Source organism: Hippocampus comes, unplaced genomic scaffold, assembly GCF_001891065.2.
Source record: "Hippocampus comes isolate QL1 unplaced genomic scaffold, H_comes_QL1_v1.1 scaffold1, whole genome shotgun sequence".
In the NCBI taxonomy this organism is placed as follows: Eukaryota; Metazoa; Chordata; class Actinopteri; order Syngnathiformes; family Syngnathidae; genus Hippocampus; species Hippocampus comes.
The window spans coordinates 2,998,858-3,019,173 of record NW_017805010.1 but is presented as its reverse complement, the minus strand read 5'-3'; the positions used below and the strand labels follow the sequence as shown (position 1 = coordinate 3,019,173).

At 41.4% G+C, this 20,316-nt stretch overlaps 2 protein-coding genes across 8 annotated transcripts in view; one reads left to right on the top strand and one right to left on the bottom strand.

Moving 5' to 3' along the window:
* znf341 (zinc finger protein 341) overlaps window positions 1-4,616 on the top strand; it is an 8,258-nt gene extending 3,642 nt beyond the window's left edge. For 3 of the 5 annotated variants that reach the window (XM_019863116.1, XM_019863114.1, XM_019863118.1), the window contains 8 exons: window positions 195-372; window positions 602-834; window positions 1,128-1,336; window positions 1,700-1,796; window positions 2,387-2,519; window positions 2,681-2,792; window positions 2,876-2,946; window positions 3,220-4,616. In XM_019863116.1, the coding sequence (XP_019718675.1) occupies window positions 195-372; window positions 602-834; window positions 1,128-1,336; window positions 1,700-1,796; window positions 2,387-2,519; window positions 2,681-2,792; window positions 2,876-2,946; window positions 3,220-3,662 (1,476 nt within the window). In that variant the 3' untranslated portion in view covers window positions 3,663-4,616. The remainder of the gene's footprint in view (window positions 1-194; window positions 373-601; window positions 835-1,127; window positions 1,337-1,699; window positions 1,797-2,386; window positions 2,520-2,680; window positions 2,793-2,875; window positions 2,947-3,219) is intronic. The other 2 variants (XM_019863117.1, XM_019863115.1) reach the window with 2 other exon arrangements.
* Window positions 4,617-4,809: 193 nt separating this feature from the next.
* itchb (itchy E3 ubiquitin protein ligase b) lies at window positions 4,810-19,895 on the bottom strand. 3 transcript variants are annotated; one of them, XM_019863111.1, is made up of 24 exons: window positions 19,742-19,895; window positions 17,895-17,985; window positions 17,478-17,619; window positions 16,794-16,918; window positions 16,517-16,651; window positions 15,770-15,815; window positions 15,491-15,672; window positions 14,620-14,869; window positions 14,032-14,127; window positions 13,733-13,907; window positions 13,564-13,627; window positions 12,393-12,477; window positions 11,715-11,843; window positions 11,189-11,261; window positions 10,554-10,625; window positions 10,027-10,115; window positions 9,587-9,746; window positions 9,369-9,502; window positions 8,552-8,692; window positions 8,128-8,248; window positions 7,776-7,880; window positions 7,504-7,600; window positions 7,219-7,291; window positions 4,810-6,651 (listed from the first exon to the last, which is right to left on the bottom strand). In XM_019863111.1, exons 2-24 carry the CDS (start codon window positions 17,962-17,964, stop codon window positions 6,552-6,554), a joined length of 2,664 nt encoding a protein of 887 aa, XP_019718670.1. In that variant the 5' UTR covers window positions 17,965-17,985; window positions 19,742-19,895; the 3' UTR covers window positions 4,810-6,551. The 3 variants fall into 3 exon arrangements, with proteins under 3 accessions (XP_019718670.1, XP_019718671.1, XP_019718672.1); XM_019863112.1 differs by lacking the exon at window positions 19,742-19,895 and adding an exon at window positions 19,606-19,718; XM_019863113.1 differs by lacking the exon at window positions 19,742-19,895 and adding an exon at window positions 18,839-18,979.
* Window positions 19,896-20,316: the final 421 nt, after the last annotated feature.

The window sequence follows — 20,316 nt, the reverse complement described above, 5'->3', positions numbered from 1 at the left end:
TTTACATCGATACCTTGCCTTTTGGGTTGTCCAATTCATGATTTCTTTTTTTTTTTTTTTTTTGCGCTATGGTGTACAACTGCACTGCATCATACTGCAAGCTCCAAATTGCTGGCATTCGTTCCTATGAAGGAAGAAAGTACAGCAATCCAACACCAGCTACGTCAAAATACCAGCCGTCTCTTGTCGTTAAGGTGTGGCCCATGGGCGTGGCCAGCACGGTGTCAAGGCTGCCAGTCACTGTAAAGGTCGTGCCGGTGTCAGCCAATGCGGAGGCGGCCGGCGGGGATCAGCAGCATCAGCAGCAGTGTGACCAGGAGGAGGCGGACCCCCAGCACCAGGCAATGCAGGAAGACGACACAGCCCCAATGGGTACATTACAAGCGGTTTAAATAAGATATTCACTTATATTTTGTGTCACGTCAACTAGAATGTCATCTGCTATAGTCAGTTGAGGTTGCAAAAAGTACCTGCACTACTGTAAATACTACAAATTTCATCTGTTAAATACTCAAGTGCCGATATCTGGAGAGAGAGAGAGAAGAAAAAAAAAAACAAATACTTCCCACCACTGGTCTTCAGTAACGCCCATAAATGACAGCTTTGGCCACAGAAACATCAGGGGAAGCTGAGGAAAGCGTATCAGAGGCCCAGGCTGATGTGGAGAGCACTTGCGGCGAGTCTCTGACCTCTCAGCCTCCGAACCAAGAGAGTCCAGCTCAGACGAAACAGATTGTGGTGGTCGACAGCTCCTACCAGTGCCAGTTCTGCTCGAGCAAGTTCAAGACATACTTCCAGCTCAAATCCCACATGACCCAACACAAGGGGGAGCAGGTGAGCTAAAGGACCCGGCTATGGGAATTTCAAGAAAATAAGTGAATCCCTGGCCTGTTCACAGTTGGATCTGAACAAATTTACACTTGGTGCTATGTTGGCTGTTTAACAGACAATTCTATACATTCTTAAAAGGGTCTTCAATTACTTAACAGTATTTCACCATTCACAGTCGTTCGTACGCTCTGTAATCATGCCCTGTGAGTTGTGATCGATCCGAACAGTCATAGCTACTGATCTGAAATGTTTCTTTCCATGTCCGTATCAATAAGTAGTGGCGCTTCCACTGTCAGGTTTACAAGTGTGTGCTCAAGTCCTGCTCCCAGACCTTCCAGAAACTGGATCAGTTCCTGGAGCACATCAGGACTCACCAGGAGCAGCTGACCTACCGCTGTCACCTCTGCAGCAAGGTGTTCCCCTCTCTGTTTGAACTGGGAGTCCACCAGTACTCCCACTGTTTCTGCCCGCAGCAGAACACACGCAAGGAAACCACATTCTACAGGTGAGTGTACCTGTAGGAAGGTCATTGTGCCTGCCGATGAGTAATTGTGCCGGTAGACGTGCCACTGTGCCTGCAGCCGATCTGTGTGCCCATCAATGGGCCATCTGTCTGTTTCTGGTTCATTCTGCCTTATATTACAACATAAAATAACACTAATGTCCTTAAAAAGCGGGGTTTTGTGTTAATAAATGTGGATTTGTCCAACTACAATATTTAATATATAAGCCCAGAATTGCATTTTATGATTGGCGGGCAATTAAGATCTTAGCGTGACTCATAGAATCAGTCACAGGTGACAAATAGTTCAAGCCTCGGCAGAGGTCAACCTTTCTGATGGTTTTTGTTTTCTGCTCTTGTCTACAGGTGTGTGAAATGTCAAAGCAAATATTCTACCCAAGAAGCTCTGGAGCAACACCTACTGACAGCCTCACACAACTTCCCATGCCCACACTGTCAAAAGGTACCTCCCACACACACATTCAAACATCTACACTTAATGCACTCACTCAGTTATTATTATTATTTTTTTGAAACTACAAGTTTAATATTTCAATATCGCTGTTGTCATGACAGTCCACTGGACAGCTGTAATTCACTTTGCTTATAACATCGTTAGCACAACAAACTACCACGTTTTTTTTTTTTTTTTAGTAAGGAGAGAATTCTCTTACCTTGCTGACAGTTCCGGCTGTCACTTCAGCCTTGATCAGAGCTGTCATCGCTTCCTTATGTGATGTGTCTTTAAAAAAAAACAAAAAAACAAAAAAAAACACCTGTTTGGGTAGGAAAACCTTCAAAATAAAAGTTTTCCCGACCTGATTAAGTCTACTCTCCAGCCCACCCCCGCCGTTGAAAGATGCCATTCTGTGTATATGTATGCCCCTGGTCCCTGTTCTTCAAAAGAAGACAACATGAACACCATAGCGCGAAAGAAAAATCGGATATTTGTTGAGAAGGAAAATGCTGCTCGCTATAGGGGTGGATAAAGAAAAAGTTAGCGGGGAAGTGGACTGAAAGCTTGTTGACCTCGTGTGCACTTGCGCTCCTCAGGTGTTCCCATGCGAGAGGTACTTCAGACGCCATCTACCCACTCATGGTGTTGGAGGGAGGTTTAAGTGTCACATCTGCAAGAAAGTCTTCAAGACAGAACACTACCTCAAACTACACACAAGGATTCACTCGGGTGTGTAAGACGACGCAGATAGATCGCGATCATGTTTGTGTAGTCACATGTTGGAGAGAATTTATAACTAGGGGGCGCTAAATGTTGGCTAAAGTGGCTCAATGGTCATTTATTAAGACAAAGCTAAATGTGAAAAATGAAACGATTCTCCATTTTTCCAGGTGAGAAGCCGTACAAATGTTCCGTGTGTGAAGCCACTTTCAACAGGAAGGACAAAGTCAAGCGCCACATGCTCATTCATGAACCCTTTAAAAAATACAAGTGTCCTTTCAGGTAAGGGCAAAATCGTTAACATCTATCCGTTTTAATAGAGTAGATAGAACTTACTGCCTTCATTTTGCTTTTCTTTCAAATAGGACTCATGTAGGTTGCACGAAAGAATTCAACAGACCGGACAAGCTAAAGGCACACATTCTGTCACATTCAGGTCAGTAATCTTTGTCCACTCCATGAATTTGGCTCTACTCTATGCCCATACTACCATATGGACTCTTACTCTGTTAAACATGAAACACATAACATGAAACACATATTGGAAAGAAAACAAAGAACCAAAGACACTTTTTAAGTCCAAACTATAAAATAATGGCACTTTTTTTTTTTGCTCCACAATATCATCGAGTGGCAACATTTTCCCCATTGAGATAATTGTCAATTTGTCATCACAATGATGTCTCCGCCAATATTTTTTTACCTGTAGGCATCAAGCCCTTCAAGTGTCTCTTCTGTCAGAAGGCGTTCAGTCGCAGGGCTCACATGCTGGAGCACCAGCAGTCCCACACGGACAATTATCGCTTCCGGTGCTCCGCTTGCAACAAAGGCTTCTCCAGACAGAGTTACTATAGAGACCACAAATGTTCAGGGGCGGGGACCGACAAGAGACAAGAAGGCGAAACCGCAGAGGAATACGTGGGGCGAGACAGAGGGGACGAGCGAGCCGGGAGAAGGAGCTGCGCTCGTTTTACGAGGCAGGCGGGGAGATTAAGGACTGCCAGACATGAGGTTCGGGAAGAAGACAACCAGGAGGAGGCGGGAACAGACGCGGATGATGGAGAGCGGGACTCAACAGATGACGGCGGTCAAGCTACGGTGGCCATGGCTGCCATCGAAGTTGAGGGGATTGAAGGAGATGCATCACAGTAGATATCTAGAGCCACTCCTGAACCTGTTTCCTCCTACCCTATGTTTGGGGATTTTAAGAATCAATCAGGAAATGTTTACTGGATGTCCAATGAATATTTTGTTTTATATTAAAACATTAAAAATGAAACTATACATGCTTATAAACAATAATGTGAGCATTAGTCTTTAATCCGCTTGACTCACTTTGTTTCTTCTACATGGGTAGGGCAGGAACTCCCATTTATTTTTATAGGTTTGAGTTGCACACCATGCACAGAACAAAACACACACACGTGAACTAGTTCCCTGTGCTGTGTGCAACACAACATACATCGTCTTTTTCCTATTGAGTCATTATTACTATAATAAATTAGATTTCATTTCCTAGTCAAAAACCTAAGCACGCTTATAATCCCTTCATTATATAATAACGAAGGGATCAATGACTGGCTTTAGTACAAACTGAATCTGACACAAAAGTCTAAGATTTGAAGAGAAAACAAAAGAACCCCCAAACTGATGGAAATTTTTTTTGGGGGGGTGGGGGGGTGGAGGTGCACTAATTCTCATCCCTGCAGCCCCAGCTCCTTTTCATGGTTTAGAATCTGACCAAAAGATGCCTTCTTGTGGCCAGGCTGACACACAAACACACACATTGTGTGTGTAAATGGTTGTTAGAGGAAAAATGCATGAATATATTTGTCAGATTAAGTTAAAGGTAAAAAGTAGTAACATTGGGAAAAAAACAAACCAATCACGGACATCTTCCGCGGTGGTTACATTAACATATATTGTGACTGAAGTAGATATACTACACACGAGACTAAACACACAGCTTTGATTTAATTTTTTTAATTTAATTAAGGTGACCATTTAATTCTCCCCCACCCCACGTTTCATAAACATCAGAAATTAGAAATGGGAAGGAAAAATATAGTGATACTATAAACCTCTTATTTTTTTCAATTATGAAAGAAAAAAAACATTTATTTACAGCAGATTAAGTTTGACATGCAGGAATCCTAACGCCTGCTGGCAAAATACGCAGAGGGATGTATTAAGATTTCTAATTATTTACAGTGTAAAGTCTACACACCCTTTTTCAAATGCCAAAGTCAACACCTTTTCCACCATTAATGCAGGGCTCCAGACTTTTTTTTTTTTTTCCACGGGGAGCACAGTGTCCCCCAACGAACCTTTTAGGGCTGCAAGTAGAATATTTCCGGGCACATACTGTACATTGACTTGCAAGGTAACTATTCACCCGACTCAATTTTTATTTTATTACTGATAAATGAGCTGCGGAGTGTGGAGACAAAGTTTGCCAGCAACAAGAACAAACATCTAGAAAAGTAATTACGGGGGCGGGGAGGCAAATTTACTGGTTGCCCTGGCAAGAGTAGATGTTAACTGTAGTTGCACTGTCTCAAATTTTAGGGACAAAAATGCCACCATTTAGGGGCAGTCTGGAGACCTGGATCAATGTGACCTCAAACCTGTACAACTCAATTTGGAGAGGGGAAAAAAAAAAGGGTCTATGCCGAGTTCCATTTAACATACACTCTTGAGTGGTTCTTTGGGAACACAGCCACGTCCCCAATTAGTAGAAGGCAAACCATATTAGTTTGTTTAGTTAAAAAAAAAAACATGGCATTTGACTCTGGGTATGTAGACTGTATTCACTGTATCTATTTGCTAACTCTTGATATTGTCACAAATTAAATAACTGACCCCGAACTAGGTGACAGCACAGGATGACTTTTATTCCTATTCTATTTCCCACTCTGTGTACACATTTTCAAAAACACTGTTAGAATTATTATTTTTTTATTTATGTCGAGCCACAAACAACACTTATTTGGTGTCTAATGAAGAGCACATCTTCAAAAATGAAGACATAGACACTGCCTATTATTTCACACTAGTTTCTTGTACCAGTAATTGCTGCTGTAAAGTTTATAAAAAATAAAGTGGAAAACATAACACTGTTAACTAATTAATTAGATCTTTTGAATCATGTATCTGAAGGGGTTTTAAAAACTCAAGTTATTTTTTTACCCATTTATATAGCCTGTGTGAGCAAAATAGAACAAAAGAACTCAATTTGGCTCGACTTTCATTTTGGTGTTTCTCCATCTCCGAATACATGTCATTCCCTAAAGGACGCGCCATTTGGGGTCATGTATATCACTAAAAACACCAGAAATCATGACAAACCTTTTTCCCTAGTCATACAATGCCTGTCTAACCCGTGGTCCTATAAAACTAGGATTCTTTTTCAAACGCTGCCATTGCAGTAATCCTTGAACATTAAAAATACGACTATGGTCACAATCATGGTGCCGTTCAGGGCTGCGTCTCACAGCTTGTCTCCCAAGTGAGTGCGGTAAGCACCATAGTTTGCTTTAATATGCAGCATCATTTTGTTATTGTTTTATTTTTTCTCTCTCCTTAAAGGCATGAACCAAAGCTAATTAAAAAAAAAAAAAGTCTTGTTAGCGGGGGAAATGCAAGTGAGAAAAGCGACAATCATTCTAGTGGATGTTGATAAAGAGCCAACAATACAATCTGCTTAATTTTGGTAACCCAGAAAACTTGCCATAGCAGTGACTAGTTTGACTAATAAGCGACTAGACAAGACTCCAACGCTGTCTCCCGGTTGCCGCTGACCTTAAAATGGTCAGAAGATGGGGTTGCATGATGCTCATTCTGGAGCCCAGAATCAGTTTTCTATGATTTTGGTTTCAATAGACTACCGATTAAAAGCTTTCCTTTGGAGGTGAATGCAATAAATACGCAAGCACCGGGCCTGGGCCCCCGCAAACAAAATGAACGGAAGGTTTCACCGTTTCAACCCCGTGCTCTCAATCCCAGTAGCTGGCGCTTCAGCGCAACAGCCAGTTCAAAATGTCACTCCTGTCCAAAGCCTTCTGTCTCCTCAATGGCAAACATCAGCTTTTCCTTCAGCTGCTCGTAGCTCTTGTAAGGTGGCAAATCCAATCTGTTGAAACTGTGCAAAGTACAGCAGAGAGAGGAAAAAACAAATCATCACGTGCCTTGTGTCTGTGTCGTTCTGCACCACCACCATGGTTAAAACAGAGACTGTTTCAACATTGACTTGCATTTTTAAAATCTATTCAGGTGTTTAAAAAAAACATGCATCGTCTCAGAGTGATGGCATAAAATGTTCCCATGTAAACACAATAAATATTTTCCCTTTTACACAAAACAGCATTCACCCGAAAACATGCAGGACCGAGCCCTGTCTCAACTTAAGAATCCCCCGGGAGTGACCGACCTCCCCAAAACGTTAACTGCCACAAGTTGGTGGCAAAGTGCTACATTTGTCTAAATTAAGCTCTTCAACATACCGGTAGTTCCTTGACACCAAAATGCCACAAAAAGAAGCTCACCAAACTATCCGCAAATAGGCACATTCTGAAGTGTCAAACTGCAAATTTGACATTGTTCACTGTAATTAAATTTTTTTATATGCTATCAAGTCAGATTTTCTTCTCTTGCCCTTCAGTATCTTCTCTCCTGAAACAACTTCAGCGTCTTGACTCAGTGAACTCACCATGTGTGACTTCTGGGAAGCCAGTTTTCCTTTCCCACCTTTTCAATACAGAACTTCTGTGGACCGTTGCTTCCTGTAAAATGAAGCAGAATGAGGTATTTTATCGCATTCAAAAATTCATCTGTGTCTGGCTATTTGAGATGCAAATTAGCTCTTCGCATTCAAATGAAGCCTTCCCAATGTCATTTAACATGATAAAGCTATTTTCCTTATCTCTCCCTCAAAAAGTCGGACCTGTCTCATGAAGCCTCTCTGCCCAACTTCAAAAATGCACATAAAAATTACCCATGAGGTCAGCAAAGCCTCCGACAGGCAGACGACAGGTACCAGTGACAAACTGTAGCAGCCGCATTCTCTTCTCATTGTCCATCTCTTTTATGAACTGCGGGGAAAACAAAGTAATTATTTTACCTGTCAAACCCTGAGGTACCTTTGTACCGTTTAATGTGATCCGGTACGAGAGCTGCACATTGCTAGCATATCCAATACACAAGGTGCACTCATCCATAGCAGAAAAGAGCCCCTGTTCAGAACCTCTGTATCGTTTTGATGCTGACCTGCCAGAACCACATGATCTGCTTGCTGCCGCGAGCGTAGTGCCTGTATATGGTATTTCTTTGCCAGTCTGCAAGGTCAATCTCCTGCATGCCACAAAGCATCACCTGCACGGACAAAGGTTGGATGGTAAAATGCTTATCGTAGACTCAAGAGTGGAGAACCTTTTTCTTGAGAAGCTCTATGGGATTTGGGGGGGAGGGGGGGAGTCATACACTGAGTGAAAACCTATCTTATTATATTGTCAGGAGTTGGAGCTTTGTTTGTTTTAATTTAGATTTCCCAACAGTTCATTTGTTTTTACAATTCTAATGGCATTGTATTCTGTAAATAGTGCAGTTTCTGTATGCATACTTCCAGCTCTTTGGCATCAAAATACTGCAGGTATTGCTGCGGGAGGACCTCATTGAAGCCTTCAAAAAATGCCTGGGTCTGCTCTTCCACTCCTCTCGACAGCCTCCACTCTGCTACCAACCTGCACACCACACAAAAAAAACAGAGGGACTTGAATCAGGGCGTTCCCAATGTTTCTGTTTCGTTTCCTATTCTGGTGGTTCACGATTCATTTTGACTGAACAATGTCACAGACCTTTTAGGTCACCTGGGAACTGTTTCCAATGCATAATATATCTCATCCAGACAGAAACAACAGTTTCAAAGGTGAAACCGAACACCCCTGTCCCGAATTTCCTTTTAAACAAGCACCGTCCCGCCTCTGTTATAGCCCTGGTTCAACATCAGAAGGCAGACTTCAGAATCACAATCCATCAGCGCCCACCTGATGTACTCCTCCTTGTTCTCCTCCGTAACTTGGATCTCTCCTCCGCCAGGTTTCAGGTCGTGCGTGGTGATTTCACCTAAGATCTCCTTGTCAACACAAAAGAACATTTCCAGGCCACACTCTTCGATGTTGTTGTCCCTACAGGGCAGAAAGGACAATCACGACAGAGAAATTTGTAGTACTTGATAACATTTCGTTCCACCTTACGATTGTGTCCCACTTGGTGTGGATTCTTCATCTCCTCCCCCTCCCCACAAAATAAATCAATAAATAAATCCATCCATCCATCTTCTACCACTTATCCGGGGCCGGGTCGCGGGGGCAGCAGCTTTAGCAGGGAAGCCCAGACTTCCCTCTCCCTGGCTACTTCTTCCAGCTCAAAATATTAAAATTTTTAAATCGAATTTTATATCATGATATATGAAACCTGAAATGTGGCAAAACAGGTCAAAAAGTTCAAGGCGGGCCAAAACTCCTGCAAGAAATGTATTTTCAGAAGCGGGGCCTGATAGGGTGGTGTGTGAAGTCAGCGAGTCTGTGAGCGCCTGGGTGTGAGTTGTCAGCAACAGCAACCCCTGCGCGAGTGTGCTCATTGTGTGTCACTGTTCTTCATACTCAAAGACTGTGGCTCTCCTTTCCCACATGCAAGAGCATTACAGTGGGTCCGCAACTATCAATTATTTTAATAATTTAACAATATGGTGGGGCTGTAAATCTAGCAGACTTTCCATCCATTTTCCGAACCGCTTTATCCTCACTACTGTACATATAAATATGAAGAAACAACTTGAAACAAAGAGTGCTCAGAACTTACTTGATCCAAATGAGGGAGTTGTAGAACTCTGGGTCGACTGACTCTAGGTCTTTGAGGGCCAAAGGCTTGTTCAAGATGCGCTTGTAAAATGGCAATGAGAAACCCGTGTCGATGAACTTGCTGTGGAAAAGCGCCTAAAAATGATAGAAGTGGAGTTCGATTGGAATTTCGCTGTCATCTTTACTCGGCCTACTGGCTGATGCGAGACAATGACTAACCATGGCAATGAAGCGGCCGATGAACTTGAAATACTTAAGGTGGTCGGGATTTATGTAGGAGGCGGGGTTGATCTGAAGACAGTAGTTTTCTTTTCCAGCATATTCAAAAAGACAGTACATGGGGTTTAACACTTCATGGGACAAGAGGAAGAACCATTCCCTGGAAGAGAGGAGGGGGGGGCAAACGAAAAAAGATGACGTCAAAATACATTTAAAGAACCAAAAATGCTGGCAACTTCCACCGTGTAGACAACATCAAACACATGCGCTCATTTACATTAGGCAACAATAATACTACACGCAGAGTTAAAATTTGTTTGGACTGAATTTCAGAGACAGCAAAAGCAGCTGCGTACCTTTTCTGAATATGTCCCAATTTACTCACAGTGTTTGAATGCAGTGAAAACAAGCGTGGCCACTCGTTTCCGTTTTGTACTTGCCTGGCAACACCTCCGTAGTCGAGACCTTCTTCTCCAGGGAAGATAATCCACAGCCTTCTTCGCAAATCCTGAGCGTTGAAGCTCATGATCTAAAACGTTCAACTCATGCATTGGTAGTGCAATTGCTGGAGTCACAACAACAGCATTGATCTGTTGTGCTTGTACTTGATTTAGACATGATGAATGTTCGTGTCATGACAAAATAGGGTCAGATAAACAAAGATTTCATTCATGAATTCCCTCCGTAGAGGCAGGGCTGGGATGGGGCTGCTGCTTCCTGGTTCTACCAAGGCTTAGGCTACATTTACTCGAGTAGGCTCCCAGCAGCCACAGCTGCAACACTGGAACCGCGACAGACTTGTACAGCTCTTATGACCCCAATTTCATACAGTACATATACCATACACGGGCAAAGAATTACACTGACAAACGTACAATTATCGTATATTTACATGACTGTTACTTTTTACAACAAACAACAGAACCAAGCAGCTTCTTGGCCATTAAATGGCTGCAGGTCTGCTTACCTGCTGGAAGGAGTCCTCAAACAGAGTTTTACGTGACACATTAATCTTGATGTGTTGAGGCATTGCCAATTGCTAAACAGGAAGGGAGGTATATCAAAACATGGTGATTAGATTTTGATTGGACCATTTCTCCTGTTTTTTTTCCATTAATTATAAACTACATTGAGGACGAGGAAATCAAACTAAAAATGTAATTTTGCCACCCATTTCCTAGCCAAGAACGGTTGTATGGAATTATCTTGTTTGTGTGAAAAACTGTTTCAAATGATGCAAATTACTCAACGTGGTGATACCTGATGCGACAAGCCGAAAAGTCACCATAATTCAATGCAACCTTTGGGTGTGATGCTTGGACCAAGGACCATTTTGGTGGGCTTCCAGTTTTTTGTGCCAGCATTAAATGTTGAGAAATTGTCGGTGGAATAACATTTATTTTTACATACAGCTATTTATTGAGTGTTATTCTACTTTTTATTTCAAGCTTCTGTCAAACAGGAATCCCTTTGACAACATAAAAGCTTCTCTGCCATTTTGGGCACAAGAATGGCTCAAATTTTTGGATGAGGTGTGAAACACAATCTGTACAAAAGATTCAACAGGTAATCGAATAATGTTTGTGCTGTTCTGATTCTTACCTGGCACCAAAATCTGAAATATTGTACTTTGGCTTTGAAGTCTCTGACGTAGGTGATCTGAGGTCCATTTTCACTGAAAACAAGATAAGTACAATGTAATATATGTGCAAGGGATGTAAATAGGTGTCGTTTATGCTTCTCTATATATCACACTGATTACATTGTCACATCCACATGCCAGTTCACTAATCCTGTTTTTCAACTGGAGCTAGAAGACTGTCGATGACTGGTGACAGTGTACCCAGTACTGCAGTTATGACCATGAGTCATCTGAGGAGTTTCCTCTGAGTGAATGTCAAGAATAACAAAAAACACGTTTCCTTTACTTATAATACGATAAAGAGCTCTATAAAGACAGAAGTACAGTGAGATACACTACAAGAAAAATGCTCGAAGTAAATACGCACTATATATATTTTTTTTGCTACATTGAGTTTGCTCGAGGGAAATTGTTCCCTTCCATGTTGCGAATTAACTCACAATAACAGGCACTGTATTTGAGTTTTGTATGTGCCAGAGAACGTACAGTGAGGATTTTCCAGTGCGAGGGTCAATGTAGGTGGTAGTTCTCCTGTTGTGGTCTACAAAGTAGGGAGTACCATCAACAGTAAATCTCATCTCCCATCCTTCGGGAAGCGGCTTCTCATTCAACAACCTAAAAAAAATAAGATAAAGTAAAGCCAGTGAGTATTTCCACTGGCACTGTTGCAATAAAAAAAAAAAAAAAACACCAACAACAACAAAAAACTTAATTTCCACCCTATAAGGTGCTTCGGAGTAAAAGGCGCATTTTCAATGAATGGCCTATTTTTCAGCTGTTTTCATATACAGTATAGGGTGCATCGCATTATAAGGCGCATAGATTAGAAGCTACAAAAGTGGCTGTGGTTGCATTATACATCCACTAGATGGAGCTACACTAACGGAATACACAACAAAACAATATAGGTTGATTTAAAAAGAGCTTTTGCAACCGCTGCAGCTATAACAAAGCTCTTTACAGAACATTTAAAATACTACGCCCCAGAAATCAGAATATTGGTCCATATATAAATCGCATCAGATTATAAGGCGCACTGTTGGCTTTTGAGAAAATGGAATGCTCTTAGGTACGCCGTATAGTGCGGAAAATACGGTAGATTATTCGGAATAGCAGCAAAAATATTCGCGCTGAAATAAAAAAAAAAAAAAAACAGTTATATACCCTTGTGACCGTGGGTCTTCCCACTGCGTTGACCGCGTTGGATGGTGCACAAAATACACTCTTCCATTGCTGTCTGTTCTTTTCTCTGAATCAAAAAACACAAATGAAATGACTAAATTACAGGTCAACAAAAAGAACGACAGTTTCACTGTAAGATTTGTACAGTGTACATTTAAACTGTTCTAATAATGTTTCTACTGCTCTGTGCACCACTGCGCGCTCTAGAGACTGATATTTGTGCGCTCAAAAATTTACCATGCATGCAATGTGGCATTTGTGAATTCTCTTGAACTTCTTATTCAAAGTTTTTCTTGTAGTCAGGGTCGTTTTATTGGATGAGTCTTCATTTACCATGAGTTATTCACTCCTCATTATTCAAATTTCCATTTGTTTGGAGAGTTTTGACAAAGGCTGTACAGACGTATGGCCTGAGTTGGCCTGGCATGCCCAGTCAAAAAACACATGGGTACAACTTGAGTCGACTGCGACAGAACTATAATACTCCATATCAACTGAATTAGACCTGTTTATATATGACGGAGCGGTCACAAAAAGCTTGTAAAATTTTAAAAAGCACACAACGCATAAGCAGATGTTGACAAGCCACAGAGATGATGCTTTATACACTATCACAAAAAGTTAGATATTTGGCTTTGCGGTGAAGTTTCAGGATCATTAACCTTTCCAGGTGAACTTCGCAAGACATTTGAAAGCACAAACCAACTGTTAAAAACGTGCACATTTTCCCATTCAGCGCCTTTTTAAAGACCACCAAGTTGTTGTACTAATGGACACGCGCATTCAAAGTTTTGAGAGAAGTTCAAATTACATTCACCTGTGAAAATGATCGCACAATTCACGCTCAGTCTGAAATTGCACCCGAAAAACCAATATGACCAATGTATCTGGATTTTTCCATTTACTTGAACATGTTTGGTTCAGTGATGATCCAGAAAAATAACACGACAGAGCTACAAATACAGAGTTCATCTTTACTGAACCAACCCTGAACACAGGATACTCTTAGGCTGAGCTGGTAGCTGTTCCAAGAGGAAGCCGCAACATGTAAATCAAAGCTCATATTCGACTCTAGTAGTACTCTCATTATAATGTGAATAACGCTACCATTACTGCATGCTTATTAGCTAACAAAGGAGGACATATATCTTACCCCATCCATTCGGCAAAGGCCCAAGAGGGTCATACTCCTTATTTTGTGAGGCTGCTGCCTGGTCCTGTGCCAACATAAGAATACTGTAGTCATTAAAAAAGCTGGGTCGATTTGTTTAAGACATAATTTTGAAGCCATATCATTTTTTTTTAACAGTATCACATCTCACCCCAATTATAAACCTCTGGTTGAACTGTTGCATGGCACCCTGCAACTGGCTGCGCTGGTGCTGCCACTGTTCATAGTTGCGCACAGTCTCTACTGTGGGACGCTGCCACGTGGTAGTCCGCGTTATGTGGTCGACAAAATAAACGCGGCCCATCTGGTCTACGCGACGTTCCCAGCTAAGGGCAAAAAGTCAACAAGGGGCAAAACACTTTTCATGCGACACAATTGCATAACAGAACTTCATCCTTATTCAGAAAGTTTCAAAAAGATGGGGTTAAAATTGTACGAGGGGGTTTATACCCTGGTGGTAAGGGATCTGGGCGCTCCCATGTCGTTCTCTTTTCTACGTGGTCAACAAAATACAACCTGCCGTTCTGATCAACCCTCTGCTCCCACCTAGAAAGAAACAAAGGGAAACAAGACATTAGATCAGGGGTCACACCGAGCTATTCAAACTGAAACTTTGCTTCTTCACTTCTGAAATATGTTTGCCAGAATTACCTCTAATTATGGTATTAATTATGTACCATTTGTCTGCGTGAAAACACTAGTCATGTTAATGATTTCGCACTCCCTCCTATAGGTTCGCCCCCCGTGATTGATTCCACTTGTTAAATTAGGGAATATAAATATATATATATAGAAAAAAATAACAAACAAAAAAAATAAATATTAAATGTTTTCTTGTGGTCATATCATTACATTTAAAATAAACATATCCTCCAAGAGAAAAACAAGCATTACAGTTTTCCTGCTGATCCATCAATTTGCACAAGACCTTGCTTACTTTTTAATACTGATGGCAACTTGCATGTTCCACATTCAGATAATCCGATGAACATTGTATTTAAAAATACAACCGTGCAAAAACAACAATAACGATCTTACCCTGGTGGCAAAGGTCCAGAGTTGACTGCAGGGACTCTGGATGAGGCAGCAGGGCCGACGCTGCTCATTGGCTGTCTGGTTGCCGGAGGTCCAGAGGTCGATGCAACGGATGGAGTGTTCCTGTCCGAGCCAGTCGAAGGACTGCAGTCTGGGGCTGCTGAGGGCCCTTGGACAGTAGTGCGCACAGGTGTCCCTGAACCCGACTGACCATTGCTGCTCTCGGCCAGCGTAGAGCTATTGCTGGAGGATGCTAAGCAGACAAACAGTCGGACAATGTTACTTGGTTTTAACATTTGTGATAACTTCAAAATTATAGTTGCCACATTGTATAATAGTTGACTAAATTGATACAACTGGTTTCATCAACTCTTTCAGGTTTAATTTTTTTTACGAAAAGTATGAGGGCCACATTGCATATAAAAATTATTCGTAAAACTCATCTGCTTGTAGATAATCACAATGTTTACCCCAGGGCTTCTACTCATGTGTAGGGCACTCAAGGAAATTTCAAGCATAGCAAATGTGAACCTGACCAAATAAAAATGTGACCGCTGTTTTGCACACAAATAATTCACTAAAAATGGACAAGCATCATTCCGCAGTATCCCCCTGAGCCAGTCACACAAATAAATATGCATGCGAAACCAGGGACAGCTCCAGGATTTTTTTTCTCTCCCGGGGCTAAAAGGGGGCTTGATATTTTTGAATTTCATATAAAATGTTGTCGGGGCTCAACTAGGGCTACAGAGATTTCTGACGGAGCAATTGCCGCGCCCAGCCTGTTGTAGCACCCTCCTCGTGTAAAACGCACACAATTGCAGAACAGTGAATTGAAAAAGCCACTAAAAATTGAACTTGATAAAAGACTGACCTGGTGAAGAGCTGGGTCTGCGCGGGGTTGGAGGAGGTGGTCTGGAGGGTCTGGGTGGCCGCAGAGGCCGCACGCTCCCTGTCGACACCAGCGGAGAACCAGAGGCGGTCCCCGACCTTCGACCACGCGGAGATGAGCGGTGCTCGACGCCATCCACAGCCGGGGAACTGTCTCGGCTGTGTCTACGAGTGCAGGGGGTTGCAGGGATCCATTAAGTCCAAATTAAACTGACACTTGATGTGTGGAACTCACAACATAAAATTGAAACATACTCCATACCTTGGGGTATGTTCTCCATTAGGACGAGATTCTCCATTTGATAGATCTGAAGACCAACAACTGTATTATATACACGTAAGACTCAGACAGTGAAGATGACATTTGACACATATTTGCAGTTACAATGCTACAAAAAATGGCAGGTGGTGTTATCTTTTTTCTACCTGCAAAGAAGATTGCAGATGGAAAAGTATCCATACATATTCTGTTCTGGAGAAAACTCGTGCAAGCATGGGGAATAACATGCAAACTCCACAAAGAAAGGCTGGAACCTGGATTCAAACTTTTTAACTTCAGAACTATCAACATGCAAAAGAAAATAGGATTTCTGATTTTACCATTTTTGTATGTAAATATTTTTTGGGGCAATATATGAGGGTGCAGTGTCTTAGAGTTAAAAGATGTCATGTACATAAACCATCTCGCCAGTGCATGATCATTTAACCATATCTTTAAAATAAACAAACATAACCCCAACAGGACTAACAAAACTGTGTTGCAATAAATTCACGAATGTGAAGCTTCAAAGAAAATAAGGTTGAGAGAATGCAGATATGTTACCTTCCTTAATAAAGCGTTAACTGCACTTCTCCACACATTCTATACATTGTAACAGCTTGTAACCAGCCACTTACTGTAAACCCCATTTTTGGGTTTTTTTCCCCCTCTCAGAGTTTCAGCAACTTTACAGCCTTTGCAGTTTCTCGAGCAATTGTTCGGGCTCTTCTACCAACACCACCAACTCACTCTGATGGTCGACTTCAGCCTTGGCGAACATTTCGGGATCAACTGTCATGCCGTCCAGGCAGACGGAAAGGTCTCCGACCACATCCGTCTGGTCTCGGTCTGTACACAGCTGTATGGTCTGCAGCACGTCAGAGACTAGATGAAAGCGAACACGGAAATACGCTCGCATCATTCTGGGCGCCAGTTATCAGATATTCGAGCTGAAATCCTTCCATCATTTGAAACTAACTTCATCAACCATGATGTGCCGTGAAAGCCAATAACAGTAGACACTCACGTTTCATGTTGTTAGACTTGAGCGTCGCACTGATGTCCAACTTGGCCATGCCAAGCAGGATGTCGGACTTCAGGGTTTGGTGGCTCCACACTCGAAACACCAGTTTGCTGAAGGGAGTCACAATCCTGTCGAAAACCAACATAGACTCAGCAACCAAAAGAAATCTGGTCATCGTCAATACTTTGCCAAAGTTACTATTTTAGTTAGACACTTACTTATACCTCATTTTCGCAGGTCACAATTCAACAAAAAGTTATGTCATTGTTGAGGCCAGACTTTCAAATGAGTATTTTGCAAGTAAAAAACACTTGTTACTCTGCGACACACAGGCCGCTGTTGCTTATGTGAGCAGCAAAACCATTGTGTGGTTCTGAGAGCAAACAATGGTGTTGAGAACCTATTCAGGGTGCTGACATAAGCAAGCAAACAGGTCACGTTGTCATAATCCCTTGCGTTTTGTACAAAAAGAAAGAAAAAAAAGAGGTTGTTTTCAAAGCTCAAAGTTGCATGGAGGTGATTATTCCCAACCAATCATGCTAACATGTGGAATCTGATCCCACTCCATTAGATACAGTCATATACTTGTTTCATAATAATGCGGCAATTCCAGGCATCACCACAGAATAAAGTCTTGCAGTTGTATTCCTCCAAACACACATCAATGTGTAATCATCCTCAACTTACACCGTAAGTGGCTGCTTCCATTTGGGACTGTGAGTGTTGTTGCATTTTTCTGTTTTCCTGGACTGACCATCAACAGTAACTTCCACATAAGGACTGGGACCAAACCAGTTCTTCTTGTTCTCTTTTAGTTTTGCTGATAACACTGAAATGAGGAGACATAAAGCATTATCCAGACCAGAAGATAGTCAGACACAAGATAATTCTGTCACAAAGAAATCGGTGATACATAAAAACATTGTTGGGCTCATTGGTTTAAATTTAGGACTCCATAAAATCTGGATTGGCAGTAGCCCCACTCACAAATTCATACAGGCATGTTAACAGACATTTTTAAGACTAATTTTTTTACTGTGGAGGGTGAGAGCTTTGGAGCTGTAGTGAGAATTGACTTAACAAGAGTACACAAATAAGACTTACCAGTAATTTGTAGCTGTGCCTTCATCGGGTAACCATTGGAACTGCCTGCCTTGGTTACTTCACTTGCCATGACATAGAGCTACGATGAAGCCTGCAGCCCAGACAACAAATCAAACCATTAGTGCAATTTCGGAGAACAAAATTGGGCACTTCTTATGAAGTAGAGCACGAGAATATAGAAGTATTAAAAAAAAAAAAAAAAAAAAGTGTTCGTATTTTTTTTTTTGAATTCCCAAAATTATTTTTTTAATGCTGATAAATATTTAATTCTAGATTAAAAGGCTCTTAACCCGATTCGGATCATTACATGCATTTTTCAGAAAGGCACAAAAAAAAAAAATCTAAGAACCAAAAACCTTTTGCATACTTTGTTTTTAAGACCGACTTTTTTTTTTTTTTTTTTTTAATTCTTGTTGGTGTTGTTTTTCTGCTTGATGCAGCTTGTCCAAATGGCATGAGTGAACAGCTCCTGGATTTACTTTCAATTCTGTGACAGATTCAGTCTGTGATAAGTCAATAATTTGTTGGAATTGCTCAATTTGACACATCAACCACTGTCTTGTCCAGGTGCTCATCACTGTCTTTGACAGTTTGTTTATACTCAGTTCTCTAGTTTCTTTCACTCTTGATCACACCGTTGTGTTTGCTGTTACTGGTCCTGTGACATGTCATGTGTCTTTGTCTTCTTGATGCTTGTAGTGGTGAGTGCTTTTTAATCTATATTACATTTTGAGTGGACTTTGTTGGTTTAATGCTTTGACTTTTGGTGGTGTTTTTTCCTTCCTTTTTTTTCATAAATAGTTTTGGTTCAGTACACCCAGCACTCCTGCCTTTTTTTTCCTCCTGCTTTGCATTTGGTTCCGACCTCTTGCTTCCTCATGCAAACCCGTACCATACCAAAAATAGCGCACAAAATAAAACCGTGTCATTTAACAAAGACTCACAGTGGGGTTTCTGTCGCAAAAATCCATATTTTATTCACACTGGCCATCAACACCAGGTACTCCACATAAAACACCTGAAAAAAATGTACTACTTTTTATGAGCACAGCAGAAACGAACCTGATCAGATAACCTTCCCAAGTTAAACAAACAGCTTTTACTGCCATAATCATTGGTTATTAGTTTTTTTATTATACAAATTATTTTTTTAATTTTTTTTTTATTATACAAATTAGTCTATCCTATTTAAACATTCAAGAGTTTCTGTCAATAAACTCGTTCCACTGGCAGTTTGTTTTATTAGCCCGTCTTTGATTATTTAAATGAAAATTTTTTTTAGGACCAAAACGTGTCAGGGATCTGTTTATTTTTAATGATTCGCCTGGAAATAACTACATGTAAGGTTGCTGTTGAGGGTGCGGTGTGTTCATTCGACTACATATAATTCAACGAAAGGAAAGCTAACAAGGCGCGCAAGTAGATTCGAATAATCGTGGCACAAACAAAAACTCAGCGATTATAATTCGTATTTGTCAGATCTTTGTGCTGCGAGAACAAGCTTTAGTTTGACTTAAAAACGAGTCGAACTTGCTTAGTATAAGGAGCTAACACCGCATTAACCCTCGGTTCGCTACTCCTCGGAGCGATGAGGAAGTGCACCGACGAACATCCCGTGAGAATATTTACTCCTCTGGTATGCTAACCGAGCGCTGAAAACATGTTTAGAGTCAGCTGTCGCTCAGCCTCAGCCTCCACCTACCAACACCACCACCACCACCACCACAGCCCAGCTAGTCGTTAGCCTGCTAGCCCGTGTCATCATCATGGCAAAACCCCAAAGTCCACGCCTGTGAAAGTATATATTGCGCGCGTCAACTCGTTAGCTACTAGTTTCGCTCTCTTACCCGCACTCCAGGAGAGACTTGGGAAAGAAACTGACAGTGCCGTAGAAAAGTCCCAGCCCTTGTTCGAAAGGCTGTTTTCGTCGCGGGTTCACTTTAGGGAAGCACAAACTTCGACCATCTTCCCAAACTCATGTCACGTGACTGGCACTTTAGGCGGAGCATGCGCATTAACGTCGTGATTGGACGGTGGTTGCGAGCGGCCTAAACTGTCAGAATCCGAAAATTTAAAGAGTTTTTTTCCCCTGAATAAATTACATCCAACAATCTGCCTGGTCCCTGCATTTATAACACGATGGTATTTACAATATTTATTTCCTAATTCTCACGGCAAGGAATTACCTTAAATATTTTATTTGTAAAAAAAAAAAGGGCTGAGGATTTGTGAAGTCATTGACGAGCAAAAGACAATGGCAAGATTCAACTCCTCTACTTAAATTGAAATAAATAATTATTAACAAATCATTTAAAAACTGCATTCTATTAAATACAAATAAGGCAAAATAGGCTATTTAATGTTCAAACTGATGTATTCTTTGAGTGCCTCAGTCTCCCGTTTTTTTTAAGTGCTATGCTGT